Source organism: Falco naumanni, chromosome Z, assembly GCF_017639655.2.
Source record: "Falco naumanni isolate bFalNau1 chromosome Z, bFalNau1.pat, whole genome shotgun sequence".
Lineage (NCBI taxonomy): Eukaryota > Metazoa > Chordata > Aves > Falconiformes > Falconidae > Falco > Falco naumanni.
In genome coordinates, this window is record NC_054080.1 from 70497399 (window position 1) to 70521306 (window position 23908).

General features: G+C 41.1%; 1 protein-coding gene across 1 annotated transcript in view; it reads left to right on the top strand.

Moving 5' to 3' along the window:
- The first annotated feature begins 11051 nt into the window (after nucleotides 1–11051).
- Nucleotides 11052–23908, top strand: part of OXCT1 (3-oxoacid CoA-transferase 1) — an 85922-nt gene continuing 73065 nt past the window's right edge. Inside the window, exons 1-3 of the mRNA XM_040580011.1 lie at nucleotides 11052–11262; nucleotides 14085–14193; nucleotides 15578–15668. Coding sequence (XP_040435945.1) covers nucleotides 11179–11262; nucleotides 14085–14193; nucleotides 15578–15668 — 284 coding nt within the window. The 5' untranslated portion in view covers nucleotides 11052–11178. The remainder of the gene's footprint in view (nucleotides 11263–14084; nucleotides 14194–15577; nucleotides 15669–23908) is intronic.

Sequence of the window (23908 nt, forward strand, 5' to 3'; positions counted from 1 at the left end):
TCATACGATGCCCTCCAGCCTCTGTGCTGTACAGGTCTTGCCCATAAGTGAATGGAAACCAATACTGGAAGGCAGCAAGGCTTTTCCAGACGAACCCCATATTTTATATCAATAATTACATATTTATTGGTGGTCTTTTAGTTAGATTTTAGTATCAGATCACTTAACATGTAGAGGCACAACTGTGAAAGTGCAGTTAAAACCTTGAAACTGCATACGCGTGGTTAAGAGGTGTGAGACTTTTGCTCCAAGTTTTTGTCCAGCTTTAAATAGCACCCTTCATGACCTTCAGAATCGCTAAATAGCTTCCATGTGATGAAGAGAAAGCAGTAAGTTTTATTTTTAACAGTCTTGCTACTACCCCACAGTAAATCGTTAAATATTTTATGTTGTGTAGTTACAAGAATTCTGTATTCCTCTATATTGCTTCTTTAGCTTTCTCCATCTCTTTACCTGCCTGGAAAAAGCTAATATCTTAGTGTCCATTGAAGTAACGTGTCATGAGTTCACACGTCTGGACTTCGTTAGCTTGAATATTTTAAAGGAATAAATGACTAAAGCCATTTTCCCCTTTTCAAGTGTTCATTCTGTTAGTGATATTTAGATAAAATCCCTGCCAGATATTTGAAAGAGAATGGCCTGGTTTGGGGTTTGCTACCTCTCACTTCTTTTCAGGGCTAGAAAACCTTAACATTTCAATTATCAGATTTTTTTTTTTTTTATACAAAGATATAGTTGCATTCAGTATTTTTCTGAAAATTTTCCATGTTAAACAAGAAACACTTTTGCTGGGTGACACTTAACATAAATTTTGTTGAAACAAAACCCCACTTCATTCCATAGAGTTACTTTAGGGAATAGTTACAGTATGCTAAAATGATCTCAGGTGAAGGGATTTGTGTGGGATTTCTGAGCTTTCAGTACCTAGCATTTTGTCTTTTTAAGGCTACTGTTGCTAATAAGGGAAGTCACAAGGTGTTGGCTGTTCAGAGACAGGCTGTGTTCCTAAATTGGTGGAAGCACAACAGGAAAAGTGTGGTGTGTAAACAGTTGCATTTGATAGAAGATGGAAAGCTCTTATGATTTTCTCCTTCAGAGCCAAGAATACGGCATTGCCACAATTGTTCTCCTGTTATTTTGGGTTTATAAATAAATATGTCTCTGTGTGTATGTAGATATATGTGTATATGGTGTGAATGTAAAAGATGTACAGTAAATTCTGCTGCTTCTTTTCTTCCAGACTACATACTCTTTTCGTCCTGAGATCTGTGTGGGTAAATATGCATGCTGCTAGAGGACAGACTAGTTGTACCTATGTGGTATCCACTTAATAATCATCCTGATGTACATAACTGAAACTGGGCTAGCCTGACATCTCTGAATACCTGAAAACATTGAACATATTAGAACAACTCATGTCTTGGATATAAATGATCTACCTTTCTTGAGAAGTTCTGTGATATCTTATATTTCTGAAAGTTAAAGAAACAATACTGAAACACAAGGGTGTTGTTCCTCTGTATATTTAGTATTATTCAAACTAGGAAAATGTTTTTAGCTTTAATTGAAAATATAGAATTGTCTAGAGAAAGGAGCTTTGCACAGCAATGATTGATATGCTTCTATCATTATTAGCAGCTTCAAGAGCTTTTAAGTTGTGCAGGTCCTGCAAATTTTCTTGAACTATGGCACCTAAGTGGGGTGATAGTGAACTGCTACTAATTCTTGGAGAAAACAGCCAAGAGAGAAATTTTGTTGGGTTCAAGTGAACTCTGTATGTTCATAGAATCACAGAATATCTCAAGTTGGAAGGGACCAATCAGGATCATTGATTCCAACTCCCTCCTCACAGGGCTACCTGAAAATGAACCATATGACTAAGACCCTTTTCTGGGTGCTCCTTGAACTCTGATGGCCTTGGTGTCCTGACCATTTCCCTGGGAGCTGGTTCCAGTGACTGATCACCCTCTGAGTGAAGAACCTTTCCCTAATGTTCAACCTGAACTTCCCCTGACAGCTTCATTCCATTTCCTCATGTCCTGTTGCTGGTCACCAGAGAGGGGAAATCAGCAGCTTTCTTTCTGCTGTCCCTGGTGAGGAAGGTGTAGGCTGCGATGAAGTCACCCCTCAGCATTCCAACTGTGTGCTGTTTTGATCTCTAGAAAGAAAGAAGGAAGAAAAGAGGCTTTCCTTTCAGCAAATTGGTCCTCTGACCAGAGGTCACTAAGCCTAGTGATGATTACTGGGTTACTTACAGGTTGCTTTGGTTATGAACTGGATCTTAATGTTTAAAAAAGAAGTTAAAAAAAAAAAACCAAAACAGGAAAAAAAGAGTATGTGTGGAAGTGGAAGTAGTAATGGAAAAATTGAACAGAAAGAGAAAGATGGAAAGACTAAATTAGACCTGCTCAAACAAGACTCAAAAGATGTCAGACATTATTCCTTATCTAGCAGATTCCTAACAGGTAGAGTCTGTGGTCAAAATTTGTCTTTGAAATGAACAGGGAAGACATAACGGATATTAATACAGATATACATGGCTAATTTGAGTTTATAGCAGCATGCTTCAAGGCCTGCAGAATCTGCAAGAAATTATAGTACTGTTTGTACAGCATCTTAGAACGACACTGAATTACTATGATTTCAGGAATAAATTTATGCCCTTATTTTGCAAGCATGAATAATGTGTGATCCTCATAAATTTTTACAGGTATTTTAAGTGTTAGGCAGCTGTCTTTGAATTTAATGCAGTAATTATAACTGAACAGATGTGAGTCGACTTAGGAAAGATAAGATAGGCTTATTCAGCTGTACAATAGATTTCACAAATGTATTTTTCTCTGGTAAATTACTTAAATTAGGGATATATTTGCAAAATATTAAGTAGTAATGGTACATTTTTGCTAGTAAGGATGAGAAGCAACTCCTTTTTGTTGTTTTTTTGTTTGAGAAAATTACAAACTGATAGTGTACGAAAGCAAAACTACAGAAATTAGGGACAGATTCCATTTTATGAAATGTTAGCGTGAATTCAGGATTTGATCAGAATTTCTGTGTGTGTGGTGGGCATTATGGTGATTTAAATGTCTTAGAGATGAGGATTCGTTGTTATGGGGTACCTCTAGTAACTAAGGAGCACTTAATAAAAATTAATCCGAGATACTTGCTGTACTTGCTCTTTTTACTTATTTGTATTAATGACATTTAGTCATATCTGTCTTCTGTGGATTTCACTAATAGAAGTTTGCTCAAAATGTTTGAAGTTTGCTTCAGGTCCATCTTGTTTCATTTTGCATCAGCTGATGAGATTTAGTGAGCGAAGAGGTGAACTGAATGGATGGGCCAGCTTCCCAGTCTGTTTTGTGGCCCACCTGGTGTCCTGGTTTCAGATGGGAAAGAGTTAGTTTTCTTCTTAGTAGCTGGTGCAATGCTGTGTTTTGGGTCTGATGTGAGAACGATGTAGATAGCACACCAATGTTTTTAATAATGTTAGTAATTTTAGTAATGTTTACACTAAGTCAAGGAGTTTTCAGTTTCTCAGGCTCTGCCAGTGACAAGGATGGAGGGGCACCAGAAACTGGAAGGGTATACAGCTAGCAGAGCTGACCTGAACTAGCCAAAGAGGTATTCCATACCACGGGGCATCATGCTTGGTATATAAACTGAGGGGGTGGCGTTGGGTTCTGAGGCCAGCTGATCATTGCTCAGGGGCTGGCTGGGTATCGGTCAGCGGGTGGTGAGCAGCTGTGTTGTGCATCCCTTGTTTTCTGTCCTCCCTTCCTTTGGATTTCATTCCTCTCCCCTTCTCCCTCCTTTTCATGACAACTGTTCTTATTATTTTTATTTTGCTTTTGGTTTTATTTTGTCTCAGTTGTTAAACTTTTTATCCCAATCCTCAAACTTTACATTCCTCTCTGATTCTCCTCCCCCATGCTTCTGGGTGATGGGGCAGTGAGTGAGCACTTAATTACCAGCATTATGTGAGCTGCGTGGCACTTCATTACCAGCTAGCGTTAAACTATGACACCTAGTCAGAGCATTTGATATTTCTACTGTTGATGCCAGAGGTGAAATCAGAGTATAAGGATGAACTGTAATGTGATTTTATCTTTGTTTCAATAGATGCAAAATACATTGGTTCTGGAGAGACATGTGAGTGCCAAGTATTAGCAGACATTGTAGATGTGTCACATTTTTGTTTGCCTAACCTTGCATGACTGTTGTTTGTTCTACCTGCTTTCTACTCTGTGTATAGTTCAGGTGGTGCCCTAAGAAAATATAAACCAGCTGCTTTCTTATAATGTGGTAACCTGCAACTGGGACAACATGGTACTAGTTTTGCATTTAAATAGGTTCTGAATATATGAAATGATTTAGCAGTTTGATTTTTGAGTAGTAGAAGTGGCATGCACTGATCTTTCTGTTGGAACTTCTCTCTTGAAAAGTGACCTCCCTAGAATAAGGGAGCATTAAAGACTGACAAATAGAAACTGCTTCTTGCAGCTTAAGGGAGAGCTGAACTAGTTTCTTTTAAAAAAGAACATGAAACAGTTTGCTTGCAACAGGCAAGGAAACCTGTGGACGCCTTCATCCAGAAGAATGCTTGTGCCTGCAACACCTAATTTGTGGGCTGCTGTATGTGTCTGCCTGGGATAACTTAGTTACAGCCATCTTCACCCTAGCCTCCAACTGTTACAGATGTGTATGTAATTTAGGGTATTACTATTAGGTATGTACTATTAGGGTACAACTATTACAGTTGACTTGTGGCTAATGCAGAAGTAATGTCATTTGGTCAAACAAGTTACCAGACTCATGACCTTAACTGCATGTTCCCATTTTTAATTGTATTAATCCTAGAGTCATGTGATGGTTTGGTGTGAGACGTCAGCTCACTTACCTGACTGAATGCTGCCCATTTTTTCCACAGACCTAGTCTGCAGTCAGATCATCAAGCTGATCTGGATGGCTGTGAGCTGAGACTGTAACTAGCTTCTGAAACTGCAGTGTGTAACAAACCCTCAGAGAACTTTCACCTGGCTTTTAGTGAGGTTTTGTGCCACTATAAGAGGTTTTATGCAGGTAATTCCCTTAGATCATAGCAAAATTAATTCTACTAATCGGGATATTGTAGTAATCTATGTAGCACTTAGCATTAAAGCTTTTTCAGTTCTTCTGGGGTTTTGCTCAAGAAATAAACCGCACATTCCTGAAGGGATCATGGGACGGATAAGAAGCAACAAGTACTTGAGAATGCAAGACAGAGGTGTCATGCCTTAGTTTGGCAAGTGTTTCACTTGGAAGAGTACTAGTTTAAACAGCTGCTCTGCTCTCTTGCCCCTTCTTCTATGATTCTATGATTCTTCCTACTCTTTATGATGATGCCTTTCAAGTTGTGCTCATGTAATTTTATCTTTCAGATGAACATGACTGGGAAGTTCATCTGTGTTAAAAGACTTCCCACCCCTTTTCCTGTACTACAGCTGAATGTTCAACCATGCAAGTGCGTGTGCTGTCCTTGCTAGGGCAAGAAGTTCACATTTCTTGTATATTGTGTGGAGCAGGATGTGAGGTGTCTGCAGTGTTCTGGTTGGCTTGCTGGAAGTCTGCTACCTGGGAGTGTGACTGCCAAGAGTACCCTCTTGAACATATATGTTCAACCAAATACCCTATCTTTCAAAGACATAAGAAAATAAATGTAAGTATACTGATTTTGAAGAACTATTCTTGTCACAGGCAGTTCCTCTCCTATGGTGCACAACTGCTGGAGTAGCAAACCATGGTGGTGATAATCAAGGTTTTACCCTGTGAGGTAAACAGCAAATCCAAGATTGTTGACAGATTTTATGCTTCCTGTTGTGGATAACTTAGAAGCTAAGTAAAATTCTGGAAGAGCTTGCTTGAATTTATTAACAGTTTAAATGAATTACAACCTTCATCGTGTTTATCACTCGGATAAATAATCTAGCCATGTGAATTATACATTCTAAAGGTGGTTTAAAATTATATGGGAGTCTGAGAATCTTTCTGTGGTTCCTATAGTAATTAGTTTCAACCCAGCCTGTCTGATTACCATGGGTATTTACGCTATGCCAGACTTCCTGCAGAAATAACGCCTCATTGGGGCCTGCTAGTCTTAAAGTGAGGACAGGCACTGACGCTGGGCGAAGACAAGTGTTAAAACACCTTGAAGTCCTTTCTGTTTGAGAGTTCAGGAGGGTGTCACCAGTGCGCTCAGTGTAGTCCAGTTTATAACTGGGATGTTTCATGGTAGTGATGGCAATCTGAAATTACTGTGTTTCCTGAAATTCTGCAGAACCCCAAAAGCAGAGTATGGAAGTCTTCAGTGAACTGTTAGGGTATGGCTTCAAACTGGCCCCTGAAACAAACCATCTGGACCATTGATTAGATGTTTGGAGCTGGTGAAATTGAGAGCAAGAGGCCAAGAGCTTTGCAACATGCAGCTGTGTGATTGTAAATGCAGGGAACCTGCTGCTTAGGCTTAGCAGGCTTCCAAGCTCCATTTGAGTGTGCATTTGTAGAACTGGGTTTAAAATCAGAAAAATATACCTTACAAAACCCAGGAGACAGCTGAAGGAAACCCAATATTCTAAGACTAACTGATTCTAAGAGGCCTTTTAAAAAGATGGAATGAATGGTAGGCATTCATTTTAAACCACCTTATAAAAAATTTCACAACAGAGGCAGATTTTGCTATATATCCCATGTGAAAGTCAAGTTACCTTCCTTACTAATTCTGTTCATTTCATTGTGACTGAGAAATGAAATGTCACAGGAAATGACTGTCTGCTTTTCCTATTAGATATGTAAGTTTTGGACCGTTGAGAATATTAACCAAGCCACTGATGAGCTGCCCACTGTAGGAGGGAAGCTGTTCTGAACTCCAGACAGCTGTTCCTCCAGCAGCTGGATGGACTAGAAGAATTTGGCAAAACAATTCAGATGAGAATAGATTTGCACTTGGTTTTGTAGTGCACACAGGGAACTGGCTGCTGTGGATGATAAAATAATTAAAAGGACTTGAATTGCATGCGTGAGTTTGCATGTTAGACTCTTGTAGCCAAGAAGTGGTGCTTGCCAATAAAGCTCCACACCCCTGAAATGGATGGCAAAGTCCAAGTTTCAAAGAGGAAACCAGCTACAGGCAAAACTTGTGCACCAAGTGGGTGTTGCTTTTCTTCATTTCCAGCTCTGGTGGCTGCCTGGTAGTCCTGCTGTGCAGCACTAGCTGCAGTGAGGTAGGGGTGGGTGGGTGTGATCCATTTACTGTGTACAATGTCTGCAAACAAAGTTCTGCATTATCATCTTAAGGCTCTATATTTGTTTTTGTAAGTTGTGTATCAAATACAAGAAAAAAAGATTTCTTTGCTAGTAGTTTTGCGAAGTGCTCCTAGGTTCTGAGTGTAAAGTACATTCTGTTGCTGTGAGGTTTGTTTGAAAGTACCCTGTGCAGCTTATTAATGTAACGTTGCATTACAGAACCTGGAAAAACCTGTTACAGTAGTGCTACCAAACATGAACTGACTTGCAATGTGTGACAGCTGCTCAGGATTCCTGTTTATTGTTCTATAGCCCCTTTTGTTATGTTTACTTTTACTCTTTTACAACACTATCAGTGTGGAGTGTAAAATAACCCAGTTCTTTCAGCTTGGATGGGGGTGGGGGGTGGAGGGTAGAAGACTTCCCTGTTCTGTCACATTCTTGCAGCAAAAGAATCCTGGCAAAAAGGAGGAGCAGGAGATTAGTAGGTTTTTCTGAATAAGAATTTAAACCAGCCTCTATAAATAGCGAGACACAAACATAAGGAACTTGTGTAGCTGGTATCTGCAAATACTTGCTGAATAGGTATTTTGGTTTTCCCTCTGTCCTGCTGTAAAGGAATGATAACTCACTTATCCTTTCTCCAGAACTAGTAGATGTACAGACTGTCACTGTTGAAGGTTATTACACTAAACTAATTTAGACAGTGTTGATGACAGTTACTATACATGCAATATATGAACATGAATAGAAGTGCCAAGGATCATGTGAGTAACAGACTTTGTGGTTCTATTTAAACAAAAATGACACCTTAGTTTTAAGTATTGTATAATTATACCTTGTAAGTACTGTGGTTTCAAATTGAGGTGCAGCAGTTACAGTGGTCAGAAAGTTTATAGTTTTCTATTTTTAGTAGTACCGAACTGAAGCAACCACTCAACAATTGACTTAACTGCTGGTATTTCAGTGGCTGTTTCTTAGTGCTGTCAAGGTTAGTAAGTGAGTAACTTACTGTGGTAACTTGAATTTTCCATTTTTGACCAAGTATAAAATATTCAGTGACTTCTCCTAAGTTCTTCAAGGTTGCTTGTAATAATGATACGATAGTCTGACATGATAAAGGAACTTTTGTATTGTTTTTATGAAAGCAGGGCATTCTGCCTAAAAAAATGAGACGTTACTGGACTAGCATGAGACAAACAAAACCACCTGAGATTTTTTTTCCATGATATCAACCTCCTTAACCAATTAAGTTGTTTTTTTTTTTTATTTTCTTAATTAGGTGAGCTCCTGTGTTCTGCTATGATACTCGTCGTAACAAAAATATTTGTGAACTTTCTATTGCCTGCTGAAGAGGTCCTTCAAGGATAAAGAACCATTCTTGTCAAAGGGTTGTTGATTCTTCCTTATTATGTAGCTTCAGGTTGCTTTCATATTTTGATATCCCCTTTGATTTTAAGCTTAGGACTGTGAAGAGAATATGTTGCCAGGGTTAGTCAGCAAAGGGATTCCTCAACAGCTCCACAGGTTGTTTCCTCTAAAAATCTTGGCTCTGTTGTTCTCTCATCTGCTTTACATTTCCATAACTATCTAGAAGATGACTTTCTGTTGGCTTTTTTGGTTGTTGTTTTCCAATTTAATTTTGCCTTTGGTATTTATATTTACTTGTGTTTGCCAAATCCCTGCTGATTTCTAAGATAAATAGTTTTCACTAGACCTGTAAATACCTGTTTTTCTTTGTAATGACCTTCCTTTCACAGGAACCTTGTTAATAAGTTGAATATTGAAGTTCACATAGCTTACTAGTGTAACCATTGGTGATGCAGGTGGCAGCCCTTTTGCCTTTCCCTAGGTAAACACATTTCCTGTAAACACTTTGAGTTGATCTTAAAATCATTGAATGTATACCACAGGAGCTTGTACTTATCTTTATGTTCTCAGCTGGAATATATTTCTAGTTATCTAATGCCTTTAGGTCTGCTTTGTAAGTTTTATATCCTTCCTTTATTTGTTTTCCCTGTAGTACTCTATTCTTGCAGGAAGATGTAGATGCTATGCAATAATCTTTCAACTTTCTTTGGCTTTCCATCCCATATCAAGGGAATCAGGTTAATTCTACTTTATCCAAAGATGAGTTTCAAGTGGTCTTAAATGATTAAGATGAAAAATACTTCGGTATTTTAAGCACCAACCACTCATTTCAAAACTGGGGCCTATTAACATGTTGGAGGTAAGTTTAGGTGTTCTGTGTGCATTACAGCTGCTGCAAAGTTTAATGAGCTTTCCCTTTTATTCTGGCTCCATATGTGATTTTCATGCCTCAATAACTGAATTTTCATGCCAAATTCAAATGGAACTGAAAAAAAGGTAAAACTTTTCTGCTGATGCCTAGCCCTGGAAGACTACAAGCTGTGCTGTTACTTTTTCACCTCACTAAGCCCCTGTCATTTGTAGCTTCTTACACCTGGAAATGCCCCACACTTAACTCTCTAGCCAAATACGGTGAATACCTAGGGGGGGAAAAAAACCCCAAACCTGAAACCTTCCTGACACCAGCGGTGTCTCCACCATGCTTCACTGGCGTCTGCAAGATTTGTCTGTTATGTGAACTGTAACAGCAGGTCCCACCAGCTTTTAAAATGCAAAAAAGGGTAGCATGGCAGGGGCCACGGACCAGCGCTCTGAATAAAATTGAGTGTGCACAAATGCTTTGGAGACTGGCAGCATGCTCTTAAAACCGTAGCTTCCTCGTTGTAAATTATCCTGCTGTGTATTCATACCACAATGGCTACATACAGTGAGGCCAGCAGCTGCCCTGGAGACAGCCTGGAAGCAAGACGAGGAGCAGCAGGACTTGCAAGTGTGACCTTCTGTCATGTGCATGAGGGGAATTTCTCATTTCCTGCATGTAAACAGCTTATCACATTTTTCTGTGAATCCTTCTGTTCCATTGGGCATCGTTAGGGCATGCACTGATCATTTGGGGTATTTTTAGAAAGTGTAAGTAACAGCAGAGGCATGTTTTGAATTTTCCTTGTAGCAGCAGCAGCAGCAATGCCAGCAGTTCACATCACGTGGCTGCTTAAACAAGTATACATCTATTCCAGTAACATTTTCCCACCCAAACATGGCATCCAAGCACCCTGCAGGGAACATGTGCTTACCAGAGCGGGCTCACCCCGAGGGCTGCACACTGGAAACTTCCCCACTCAAAGCCCCCGTCCTTCCTGTAGCTCCCGTGCTGTTAGTCCTTGGTCACAAAGGACAGGATTGTATTCAAGCCACCCTGACTTCACGGGGAGATGCCTGTCTGTGATGGTGCATCGGAGTTGTCCGTCTGTGGAAGCAGTGGAGCGTCAGGAGGAACGCAGGGACCCCCCGCCCTTTACAGCTGAAGTGACCGCAGCAGCGGCGGGTTTGCCCACGCCTGTTGCCCGTGGGCCTGAGGGCTCCTAAGAGCAAAAGGGCTGTCAGAGGGCTGGAGCACGGGCTGCTTCTGCCCCCCCGAGCCTCCGGGAGCGCGGGCGGCTTCCCCCGGCCCGGCCCTGCCGCCGTGGGACAGCGCCCGGGCCGGTCTCCCTGCGCTCGGCAGCCGCGGGGCGGCTGGACAGCTCTCCCGCCGCCCGGCCTGGGCCGCCGCCCGGGGGGCGCCGCCGGTGGCGGGGAGCGGGCCGGCTCCCCTCAGTGGGCGGCCCCTCGTCCCTCCGGCGGCCCCGCCTCGGCCGCGACCGACGTCAGTGGCCGTCGGGGCCGAGCCCCTCGCCCGCCCCCCGCCCGCGCGCCCCGCCGTCCCGCCCGCTCCCGCTTCCCGCGCCCGGCGTTGGACAGCGGCAGCCACCGCCTCGGCCCGGCCCGCCGCCCCGCCGCCGCCCTCCTCGGGAGCCGCGCAGCGCGAAGATGGCGGCGTACAAATTCCTCCTGCCGCGGCTCAGCCTCCGGATCCTCCGTCCCGCCGCGCGGGCGCGGGGCGCCGGGGCTCAGGTAGGGCGAGGGGCGGGGGCAGCCGGAGCGCCGGGCTGCCGCTCGCCCGCGCTTGCCCCTGTAGCGGCCGGGCCCCGCCGGCGGGCCGCGCCCCCTCCGCGGCCCCCCTGCCCGCCGGGCCTTCGCCGCCGCCCGCCCCTGCGGCGGTGACCTTGGCTGGGTACCGGCCGCGGAGGGGCCGCCGCCGCTGGGGGTGGGCGCCTCCGGCGGGGGGGCGAGGCGCGCGGGGCCCGCAGCCCCGGGAGCGTGTTGTGGCCCCCGCGGCAAGTGATGGGCTTTGTCTTCTGCGAACGGGAGGGCTTCGGCCCGCCGGAGGCCCGCGGGCGCTGCGGAAGGCGGGCGGCGGGGGGAAGGCAGAGCGTGGCCCCGGGGTAGGCCCGGCCCCGGCGGCGGGTCGGGATGCCGTGAGCCTGGGGGACCGGCCTGGAGGTTTGGCTGTGGGGTGTAATGTGGTGGGCTGTTTTATTTCCCACGCGTTTGAAGTCGCAGCGCGATTGCGGTGTGTTACGGTGTATTTCCATCTTGGTGTCACCGCGTCGGCCTGCCCGGGGGGTGGGCTGCAGGTGTCGCAGGGAGGGCCGGGGTAGTGAGCACAGCTCCCTGTAGGGCTGTCGGCAGACCTGTGTTGGCTGTGCAGCTGGCTCGCTTGCTTTGCTCTTCGTGGGGTGAAGCTTCTGCCAAACGTGGTTGATCCAGTGGGTTTCCAGCCCACGTGTAACCAGAGCTAACTTAATTTTTCATCTCTTCAGCCAGAATTGCTTCTGTGGCTTTTCTTGTTTTAGTTGAAACAGCTCATCTGCTCTCCTGTTCATGCCCACGTTTACTCTTTCTGGTGTCTTTGTTATGTTAAGTTGCATTTTGCTCTTCTGTAAGATTTACTTCAATTTTGATGATTATCCTAGGAGCTAGCTGTCCTCCTGTTCCTTCTCTCTTAAGCCTGGGCTGCTAGCTCCTGAGGTCTTAGCTTGCTGCCCCGGTGTGCAGAGGAGTGTGGGTGATCCCTGGCACCTCTGCTCCCTGAAAGCCCATGGCTCGAAAGGCAGAGTGGGTGGGAAAGGGACTGAGAAGAATGTATTTGGTGTAGAAGGGCAGATACCCCCCATCAGAGGCATCCAACCTGGGAATGCGTGTGTATGTACCTGCTGCTCTGTTGTTCCCCACTGTTGCAGGTAGTCGGGGAGATTAAAGAAAAGGCACTGTGTGGTCTCTAAAATATTTATTTCCCTGTGTGTGGGTACAGGGACATGGCAGTGGCCTGGCTTCTCTCTGGCCCTGGCCCTCATGCCTGCTTGCAGCCCTGTTGTACGAGGGCTCCCAAGCCTGCCATCACTTTGTAGTCATTTTGTTGCTTGCCTACCAAGTGTGCCCAGAAGGGACACTCTTGGCAGTCTTACTATAATGATGAAAAAATGTTTCTGGAAGAAACGGTTGTGGTATAATTGAGCATGGGGAAGGGTCTTTTACCTGTTCTCACCTGGCACTCACTGTTCCTTATGATCCAGGTACTGATTTTTTTTTTTCTTTTTTTTGAGCCCATCAAAGCGGGGGAACATCAGTGTTCCCATTGGGAAGGAGATAAGTCTTCATTCAGAAAGTTTTTCTTAATATTCAGTATAAACTCTTGCAGCCTTAATTATATAAAGAAGGCAGTTTGTGTTATCTTGAGAGTGAGCTAAAAATTATTGCCCTGGTAGTAAAAGGCAATAAAGGCAAAAAAAAAAAAAAAAGGCAACTTTTTTTAGGGAAGAATTAGGCTATTGTCTTTAAAACACGTGTCGATTAACTTATTTATTATTTATTTATTCATTCTTCTCCCTCTTTCCCAGTTTAAAATTTCTCACTTCTGTTACGAAATTAGAAATGGAAACACCATAGATAGTATTTTGACTTCCAAATCCTGTCAGTTTATGGAGACTGTGTCCATGTCATGACTTAAATGTCAGTTGCTCCTGGTGCATTGACAGTACTTCATTACTATTATCGCATGGTAGTATTAGTGGGAAATACTTCAAGAAGGGGAAAAAATAAACAAACAAAAAAAAGGTAACTGTGACCTAAGAATATAACAGATGAGTTATGATGGTTACTGTGTAATGACTTTGCACTGTGGTATTTCATTTTGAGTGTGGGAACTGTATTGATTACCCTCTTGCCCTCCCTATTTCATCTGTTTGTTGGAGGCTCCCTGATTCTGGGCTGTTCTTCAACAACACGAAGGACTCTAAGACTGCGTTAGGAATCTGGGGGAATGTGCACTCCATTCAAGGGAGCCCGTGCTTACTGTACTGCCAGCATAGTGCTGTACTTCATGTTGTTCCTTGGCCTCCAGTCAAATTCTGTGATGGTTTTGGCTCTCTGCTTCAGTAATTTCTGGTTATGTTTACTGTCTGGATATCTTTGAAGCTACAAGTAGCAATATATAGGTTAGAGCAGCCTTTGGGTTGCTCTAACTCATGCTGAGGAATTGCATTTCTGAATCTGTTCACAGTAAGTCACAATTTATCAACAGTTTAGGATAGAATTCAGAAATTTAAAAACTGTTTGGATATTGTCAAATTGATGCAACTCATATAAAGCCTAGAGCCTTCTTAATACATATGAATGTCATAAAATATGGGTGATGTGGGGGATAGACAGACAACAGAGTCTTTGTTTTGGAGATTTGAACCATTCCCTCACCAGCAATGTTTAGTGTTTACATTAGCGATTATTTTTTTATATATATATTTCCGCCCTTATCTAGCCAGAGGGTTGGTCTTCATTATAAAGTTACTGTGTAATGCTTTTTATTCATTCATTTGTTTCTTTTAATGTTGTTCCAGATTTCTGGATGCTATTTTTCTACCAGCTCTCATCACAACAGCAAATTTTACACTGATCCTGTTGAAGCTGTAAAAGATATACCCAATGGGGCAACTATACTTGTTGGTGGTAAATATTTAAATTCTTTATGGATGCAATCACATTCTATTAATGAGATACTTCTTATCATTTTACTGTGTTGCTTTTAATATTAATTAGTGAATCCATATGCTTGTGTGGGTATATTAAATAAGTGATTTCCTGCCCTGCTAATGAGGGGCAGACTCCTTCAGGGAGAAAATCCCGGTTTGTTTCTAGGGCAGGAAAAAAGCCTCAGAAAAATAATGAGTATTTTTTCCCCACTAGTGAAGTGTTAGACTTACTTGTGACAGTTTGAATGCAGAAAATCCACTTGGTCTTTTTCAAGTTAGCACTGATATTTCAGATGGTGAAGAAGTAAAATGTGATGGATTATTCTGATTGCAGCATTCTTTGTATTCTGTTACCTGCCTAGTCACTGGGTCTCTGTGACCTTGAACAAACCGCCTAATCTGTTTCTGGCTGTAGGAAGTGTAGGTAATACTTATCTACGTTACACTAAAGAGTTATAGTAGTGTTTCCAGAAGTTAAGAAGTTGTGTCATACTGGCTTTCACTGTGACTCAAGCTTTTGAATATTCTAGATGATTTTCACAATTTCATGTCATTGAATCTACTGAAAGAAAAGTTATGCCTCTATTTAGTATGTTGTGAGTGATTTTTGTAATGAAGAAGTAAGGAATGTAATGTAAAGCATGGGAAACCTCACTGGATATGTATAATGAGGTAAAATACCTTCTAGGAAGAATGATTGTATTTTTTATTTTTTTTTTGGTGGAACAAAATGTCTGAAGCTAAGTGGCTGGGAAGAAAACAGTAGTAGTTGTACAGTTAGAGCCTGGCCTGAGACTTAGCTGCCTTGAATGTGGCATGGTATTTCATCTTAGGCATACTGAGTTCTTGCATAATATGTAGGAGTGTGAGGCACCTCAGGCTCGGTGGAGATCTGGGTTACTGGGCTTCTAGTTACACATCTTCCCGAGAGCGTTAAGATTCCCAGATTTTTATCATCTTATTATGGGCTAGGCTGTATGGGAGAACTTGCTTCTCCTGTTTGACATTGTTGTGAGCAGCAAGAAACTGAAAGTTAGTGTGGTAGAAGGAGGAATAAGGAGCACAGTGATTAGGACACCCATCAGTAGAGCCAAGGTCCTGGAGCTCTTCTCCAAAGGCCATTTGTGTATGAACAGATCCCTGATGGCTAAGTGGCTTTCATTCAAACTGGGAAGCATCTAGTGACTGGGAGGTTCCAGTACTAGGGTACATCTCCTTCCAGAAGTGTTGGTTTATTTAGTCAACTAAGGAGCTTGTTCTACTCAGAAAAGATTTTTGATTAAACATTGCATGTTCTCAGACTTCTGATTAATCTATGTTCTTTCAAACACTTGTTACATATTAAATTTTCTTTTATGTAGGTTTTGGATTGTGTGGGATTCCTGAAAACCTCATTGGGGGTTTACTGAAGACTGGAGTGAAGGAAATAACAGCAGTCAGTAATAATGCAGGGTAGGTATTTATATGTTGGTGGTTTAATAAGTACGGACTAAATACTCTGTTCATGTGAAAAGGCTGATATATATGAAAAAGTCTTACTTTTCATAGTAAGAGTTTTCATATTAACCACACAGCTTTGTTTGAAAGTCTAATTTTTGGAATAAGCCCAGAAAGTATGGTACTCTACATATACTCAGCTTTGTCTGGGAGTAGTTGTCACTGTTGTAAACAGTTGCAGTTATGCATATTTATATATATTTAACTGGTTGACTGTAACTGAAAATTCTGAGTTAGACGCTTTAAATGTAGTATCAGTGATTTTATTGCATGTGTGTGAAGTTTAAAATAGGGATTTTTATTTTTTTTTCTAACTGCAGTTTGGTGCTTTCTGACCATCTTGCTGTAATTCTGTTAGTTGGAAAAAAAACCCCAAACCCCAGATCACACAACAGTGGAGAATTTTTATGATGAAAAAATGGAGAGCCTTTTTAATGGGTCTTGAAATTTTTTATTTACTTTTTAAAGTGTTTACCCATTAAGAAATTCATGTGGGGTTGGCAGTGAGGATAATTCTTTCATTATTATAATTATTATAATTAGTATTATAATATTATATAATTTCTCAACTTCTCATTAGGGCTAATTTTTACACAAGCTATTAATTGCAGTAGACTCCACAATACCTAACGATCATCATATAGAGGAATAACCACAGCCATTTCTGTTGTGCATTGATAAAAATTGAATTGATAAAATAGAAGTGCATTGATAAAATAGAAATGACATTAAATAAAAATACTTACATGCAGTTTATAATAACTTGTATTTTAAGGTAGCCTGGTCAATAAGACTGGTGTTCTGTTCCTTGTAGTGTTGTTGGATGACTAGCATCTACAGGTGGCCCTAACCTTGTGACTTATCCTATTAAATGTCACCTTCAGCAACATAGTAATTCCAGTGTAATCTAGTTCATGTAGATTTAAAGAATATTGGAAGACTGATGTCTCCTTGTGGCATTTTACTTTAGCAAATCTTCTTTGATTAGGGAGCTTATTCTCAACTCTACTGTCACGTGAAAGAGGAGTCCTCTCATAGCTAGATGTACTGAGGTTATACAGCCCAGTTTTTAAGGAAGATAGTGTGAGCATTCTTTCAAGTTTGTTCTTTTTTGTTTGTTTGTGGGGGTTTTTTAGATAATGTTGCTTACTTTCAGCACATGATAGTATCTGTGTTAGCACATTTTCTGTGAATTTTTACTTTTGAATGCTGTATTTGTCGTGAAATAATAATGAGAATTTTGTATTGTTTTCACAGAACATCATTAACATTTACAATTATGAGCCCTTCCCATAGGTTGGAAGTCTCCCATCTGTCCTGCAGAAGCTCAACCTTTATCCAATTTCAGAACGAGAGCTGTGCGGGGCAGAGGGGACAGTCACTAGCAGACTTTTCTTCTGTACCTACATTAGAATAAAAGAGACAGAAGTTTATGTGAGTCAGGAAGGTTGATTGTGTATAAAGAACTTTGTTCTTCATACAAAATGAAAATAGGTGTCAAACCTTGCTGCTTCAATTCCTTCAGCCTTGCCAAAGAAGTGAATTAAATGGGATTTACCTAATAATGCTTTGTGCTGTTTTCAGCTGCATCATTACAGCTCCCATATACTTTGTCCATATATTTGCTACCCAGTCTGTTTTGTTTTTAACCCGGCTGTATTTAGTGTAAGTTAAAACCAAAATGCTACTAAAAACACACAGGTTTCGTTTACATATGTATATATATATATATATAAGGCTTCCGAGACTGAAGTTTACAGTATGTTGACCTTCATTTTTTTTCAGTGCTTCATGCTTGCCATTGCCCATTCATTGGATAACAGATATGATTTTTATTTGTATTTGACATACGCAGTCGTGGGAAACAATTTCTGCTGGATAATAAAAAGGAGAGAGAAAAAGAAATAATTTTGAATGGAGAGACCAATCACTTAGAGATCATTTACTTTCCTCATACTCTTATTTCTGAATGACACACATATATGTAGAGAGATTGTACAAATGTTCCTGGGAGGGAGGTTTGAATGTGAGGAAGAGTGAAGAGAGCAGCATTGTGGAACAGAATGGAGGAGATAACATTTTGTATTGTATTCTACGTGTAGTTGGTGGTGTTACAGGTTAAGAGTTAATTTTGCTTGAAATATTGCCAACTTCCCTGAAAATTCTTTGGATATGAAACATTTGGTTTCTGGCAGGAAAGCAAAATTTAATTCTTTTTTATTGAAACTAATTTTCCATGAACATTCATGGAAGTCCAGTAAGCTTCTCACAGAACAGTGTGATGATTTGAAAATGCCCAAGGGCATCTAGGCTTTTCATAAAATCTGGTTTGCAAAATCCTGCTTTTGCTCTCATGTTGAACAGTATAATTATTTTGAAATGAAATTAATAATATAATCTCATATTTTGATTTTATTTATTGTATTACTATTACATGGAATGTAGCTGCTATAGTTTGGTAGGGTGTAAGGAACTAGGTTGAAGTACAGATGTTGTCATTAACAAACTCATTACAGTGATTGTTACCATTTAAGCATCTTCTAATACCATGCAAAAAGTATTGTGATACTATCAAGTATTGCAATACTAAGAAATGGATTTTAAAACTAAAGTAGCACAGCAATCCTATACCCTGCAGCAAAAAGGTGAATTGTTTCTGTAATCTTGACATGTCAGGTACTTTGTGGGATGAGTAATTTGCCGCTTTCCAAGATGCCTCAGGATTCAGTGTGTTTTGCTTTGGTGCTGCTGCAGTGTTTGTGTTGCAATCAATGACCTGCTGTGTTTCATCTTCCTGACTGCAGCTGTTTTCTCCAGCTCTTCCAGCGAACAGGAGGTAATTGGTTGTGGTTAGGTTTTCTCATCCTGCAGTGGGTTAGCAGGCAACCTGTAAAATTGGTGCAGGGAAGGAGCCAAGTACTTAGGCAGCCAGCCTACTCGGGAGAACAGTGCAGCCACATGGATTAAGTCACATGTCTTTCAGTACACGTGAACCACAAAATGTGTTACAGAGCTATCTGTTTATAACTAAAATAGCAGCAGTGGAGACAGTGCTTCACTTATATCTAGGAGGAAGCAGTAATTAGGAAGTCCTGAAGCCCTCTTCCCAACTCTCTTTTAGCTGGCAAGAAGGTTCAGCAAAGCCTAGAAATGCTTGGCAGTGTCAAGAAACAGCTTTAAAGGAGTAGGATGTTCACAAGTTCACACAGCACTTTTCTGTTCTGCAGTGTAATACGGAGGAGATTCCTTCTGCAAATCCTTGTTCAAATCATGTAGTTGCTGGCAGGTTAAGTCCTTGTTTTGACCTTTGCAGGGCTTGCCAAGGACAGGTTGTACATTAGTGTCTGGGGTGCTCTTAGGCACCCTGGTTAGAAACATCATCCTGCTAAATTTACTGTCGCTGTGCATTATGCTACTGCACGTACTGTGTCCTAGCTAGTGAAATGGCACCTTTAAGAGTAGTTACTCTTTTGCCAAGCCAAACAAGGCAAAGTGTTTGAAAGGGAAGCAGTACAAATATCCAGTATCTCTGGTATTTGCATTACTTGCTGCAGGGGTAACTGGAGCTTGTGAACCAGGGAGATAAGTGAAAGATACCATGGTGGGAGGATGTGCTGCTAAAATACAACCTCTGACACCTTACCTTGTAACTTATTTTTGTGTTGTTTGTATTTCAAATGCGTCCTTTAGACTATGTTATTATAAGCCCTTTATATTTAGAGGATTCTATCTCATTAAGCTACTAAAATCCATTTTATTAAATTTTTGCTGCCTCATTGTTTATATTTGGTTTGTTCCATATACATCAGGAGGTCCTTATTTTAAACCTTGATTCAGTAAATTCTCAACATAGTTGTGATTAGTATCCAGTATCTCTGCATGGCTGTTTTTTCATCTGCTTGTGACTTTGTGGTATCTTATTGCTTACTGATTTCAAATTACAGTAGACTTGGATGTTTCAGATTAGCTTATGGTAAGACTTCCCTAACGCAGGCTGTCAGACCTATGGTTTCAAGATCTGTGTTGCAACAAAAACTATGTTGTTGTCAGCATAGCCAAATATTTAAAATGAAAGGTTAAGAAATGGGCACCAACTTACTATTTTTAATTAATTTTGGGTAATGAAATGGATAACTGATTTTGGCTATAATAACACTTTTCAAGAGATCAACATTTTCATTCTATCTCTTGCCACCTCAATAGGCTGAATTTATGCTTGCTAAAAATGAAGTCCATTACTTGTGGTAGCTGTGCATGTGGTTTGACTTGTATCAAATAAGCTACTTCCATCTGGGCTTTGTCTGCTTTTGAGACTTAAATATGCAGTTTTTTTGAATGCGATAGTCTTGAACAGTAGGGTTTCGCTTACAGTAAAAACTGAGCAGTGACAGTTAATACCTTAATTACTAATCACCTGAGTGATCATCTAAACAGAGATTGACAGCATACTGTCAGATTATCATAGATTCAGACCGACTGCTTAAAAGGCATTACCAGCTTTTTGAACTTTTAGTCTCTGTGCTCTTTTTGAAGTTCTTTGATGTTAGAATGCTACACATTAGTAAGGAGAAAATAGCTTTGAGATAAACATTTGAACTGTTGGTCATGATGCATGAGTGCACTGTTACTTAGTTCTGTTGAAAGTAATATCCTGGTTTTCCTAATGGGCTATTTGCAGTTGCCAAGTCTGCACGTAAGGTGCTACTCTATGGCATCAGATGCAAAGGTAAACTTACTGCACCCCATGTTTTAAAGCACAAAAGATATTCTTGTGTTCTTAACAACTAAATACTTTGAATTTAAGGCAGGATTGATAAATGTTATATACGATAAAGTTTAAGGTTATCTCATTTTTCAGTTACTGCTCTGAATTGTGTCTTTCGGTTAAAACCAGAATGGGTCTGCCATTTTTGCCACAGACTCCCTGTTTTTCTTGCATATGTAACTCCTATGGCTTAATTCCACCCTTATTACTTTCATATATACATATATGTTATGTGCTTTATATATTTATATTTCTTATATAAAAGCTACTGTCAGGTGGAAGTTGCATGCCAAATTTGCGGAAAAGTGAGAAGTTTATTCACATATTATAAGGTGCCAAGTGGTTTTAATGGCATGAATTTGACAATCCCTTGATTGAGAGCTAAAATGTAACTGAAGAAGTTCACAAGGGACTGGGAAGAAAGCATGTATTACACAGAGTTGTGATCAGGGTAATGCTCAGAATAGCTTACATTGTGTGTCGTTTTTGTATATGCATAAGGAATTGTTTAAACATCCCAAATGAAATGTACTTTCAGAAGTAAAATACAAGGTCACCAATGACTCATTTCTCTTGGGGGAGAGAGAAGAGCGGAATTAGGTAAAATCCCATGCGTGGCAAGCCGCCAAAATAATGAGGCAAGGTATATAAGACATTTTCAGTGTTAAGTTGATTAATTGAAGCAGTTTACTCATCTCCGTTCTTAGTAAAAAAATCTTAGTAAAAAATCACATGCCTTATTACAGCTGTTAAATTGGTGACACTGTGTGAACTGCAAATCCCTGAAAATCTGACCAGATCATCTTGCTAATTTTAGTTGGAGGTTATTTGGGATTTTGGCAGGGCAAATTGTACTAAACTACGCACTACATGGAACTACTGAGAAATCAGCTGTAGTGATAACTTCGTGGTTGTAATTACAAAGAAAGACAAAATAAGTATAGAACTCTGCATGGTCGAGGAACTGTGTCAACTTGGTTTTAGAAAAGTGACAGTAAAAGCTAAACCTAGCTTTCAGCCAGGAGACTTTTGAAGTATGACACATTCATGATTTATCAGATGAAGTCTATACTGTATAACTTCACTGAAGGAAAAATATGGTAAATTATAAAAGTTCTGAATAGGATTGTTTTATTTGTTCTAAAACCCCCACAATATGCCATTTCATAGCAAATAGGAATGTGGAAAGAGGAGACCTTGCTACTGATGTAACCATGCAATGTACAGCACTTGTCCTTTTCAAAAACTATCTGCCTTTGCAGCTTTTTGATGGGCTTGGCCTATATGATTGCACCTTCATTCTTACAGGAGTGGAGCATCGTTTCTGGAGGAGAATGACAGCGATAGAATACTGCCATTTTGCTGTGAGGCTGAAGTTTGTTGAGATGAAGTTATTGGAGCAGGGAGGACAGGGTTGCCCAAGAAGGCTTTAGCAGCAGAGGGAGAAGAGTGCAGTGCAAACACTGCAGAGAAGGAGCAGAGGCAGTTTAAGGCTCAGTCATGCCAACCTGCACGTAGGGCTTTGTGATTCCTGGCAGCTGTGGGCTTCCTTGTATTCTTTCTTTCTCCTCTCAAAGTGGAAGAAGTCTCAGGCTGCTGAGCTCGGGGAGACTCAGTGCAGTTTCTTTCGTCCTTTGCCGTGGGGTGAAAAGGTGGTGAGACAGCACCTTTCTGTGATTTCTGGGGGCTGTGACCTACTGCCCTGTTTTCTGTCCTACCCCTTCCTACTCCTGACCGGGACTGCCTTAACATATGTGAGCACCCCATACTTTTCCTCCTCTTTTCTCAGTCACCTTCCCTCATAGAGCTTCTGTCTCTTTTCTGCTTTCCATTAAGCAGTTACCATTAGGACAGATAAGAAAATACCCTAGGAAAAAGGAAAGAGAAAAGGTGGCCAAAGACAGTGTCTCAAGCATTAATAGGTCAAATAAACATTATAGCTCTGTCTTATTTACCTTCCTATGAGCTGAATCTGTTTTTCTCTTCATCGGTTGACTCCCATTCCTCATCTTGCCCTCATTCCATGTATCCTGCTGGAAGTGGAGGACAGAAAAGGAGGAAAGACAGAATTTCATCTGAGCTCGCTCCTTAGTAATCTTCCAGTGTAACACATGGGGGATTATTGTGGGACATAGTCTCACTGTTAAGAGCCAGCTAGAAGACTGGGGAAGATGAGTCATCAAGAACTGTTATATGGGTGATTATCCATATTTATTTTACCCTTGTTTGTGCCTGCACTTTTGTTTGGTGTCTTCTGGCAAACACCATCTATTAGGCATCTACTTATTTTCTGCACAAAGGCTATAAAGGATCATTTTTTGGTGCTGCTAGAATTATACTCTATGATTATGTTTGCTGACTTATGAATGTACATCACTAAGGACTCAGATGGTGTCTTCAGCCACATACCTTCTTTCATGTTGGTAAATTTTCATGCCATAGTCAGGCATCCTTGTGACCCCAGAAGCTTAAGGCTCTGTTACTAAGACATGCCAAAAAGGTAGTGATTGATGCATTCCTTTTAGTTGGGGAGCATATCTGGACATCCCTACAAAGTGTGGGCCTATCAGGAGACATAACTACATGTAACTGGGGGCAGATCCTTTTGGGGACTGAAAAGTTGATGAGATGAAGCCTCTTTTAAGTGGAGAAAGATAGAGGAAATTGTTTCCCTCTCCACTCCTAACCTCTTGCCAGGAAGACTTCTAGCTCTGGAACAGGTCCATCTGTTACAAGTTTCATGTGTAGTTGTGCAACACTCAGACCTGCTGAATGCCTAGGGAGACTGCTCATGTATCTGCAGAAACTGGCAAGTGTCTTTACAAGACACATTATCTAGCAGTAGCACCAACTATAAATGTGCTTCTTTGCAGCAACAGCAAGTTGCAGAAGACTCTGCCTTCTGCTTGAGGTGGAGCCTTACTCCAGAGTTCTTACTACATGCTTTTCTTTCTCAGTCCATAGCCTTCAGGGGTGATGTAGTTAGCCTCCCATCCTTCCAATCCCCAAATTACAAGGGGAGAAAGATTGGCTAGGACGTCATGTTAGCTCTTCTTTGGCCAATGTGTTTTAATTCTCCAAAACTCAAATATTAATCTTAATCTTTCATAACCAGTGACTTCTGGTCTTGGTGGGATGTCCCAGAAATATGCAGTGCAGGTCCTGGAGAATCTTTGAACAAGTATAGAGGAAGACTTCTTTTTAAGAGATGTTGAATGAATCTCTCATGCTAGTCAACACAGCTCACCATCAGCTTCCAGTGTTCCCAGTAAGGGCAGCCAGTCTATCCTGACCACCCTCGCTTTTCTTAAATACCTATAAACATCTTGACAAAGGCAGAGATAGAGCAGAGTGTAATTATCTCCTTTTACTCAAAAAACTCTCAAAAGCCATATTATGTGTTTTGCCAGAGTAGTGTGACGTTCCAAGT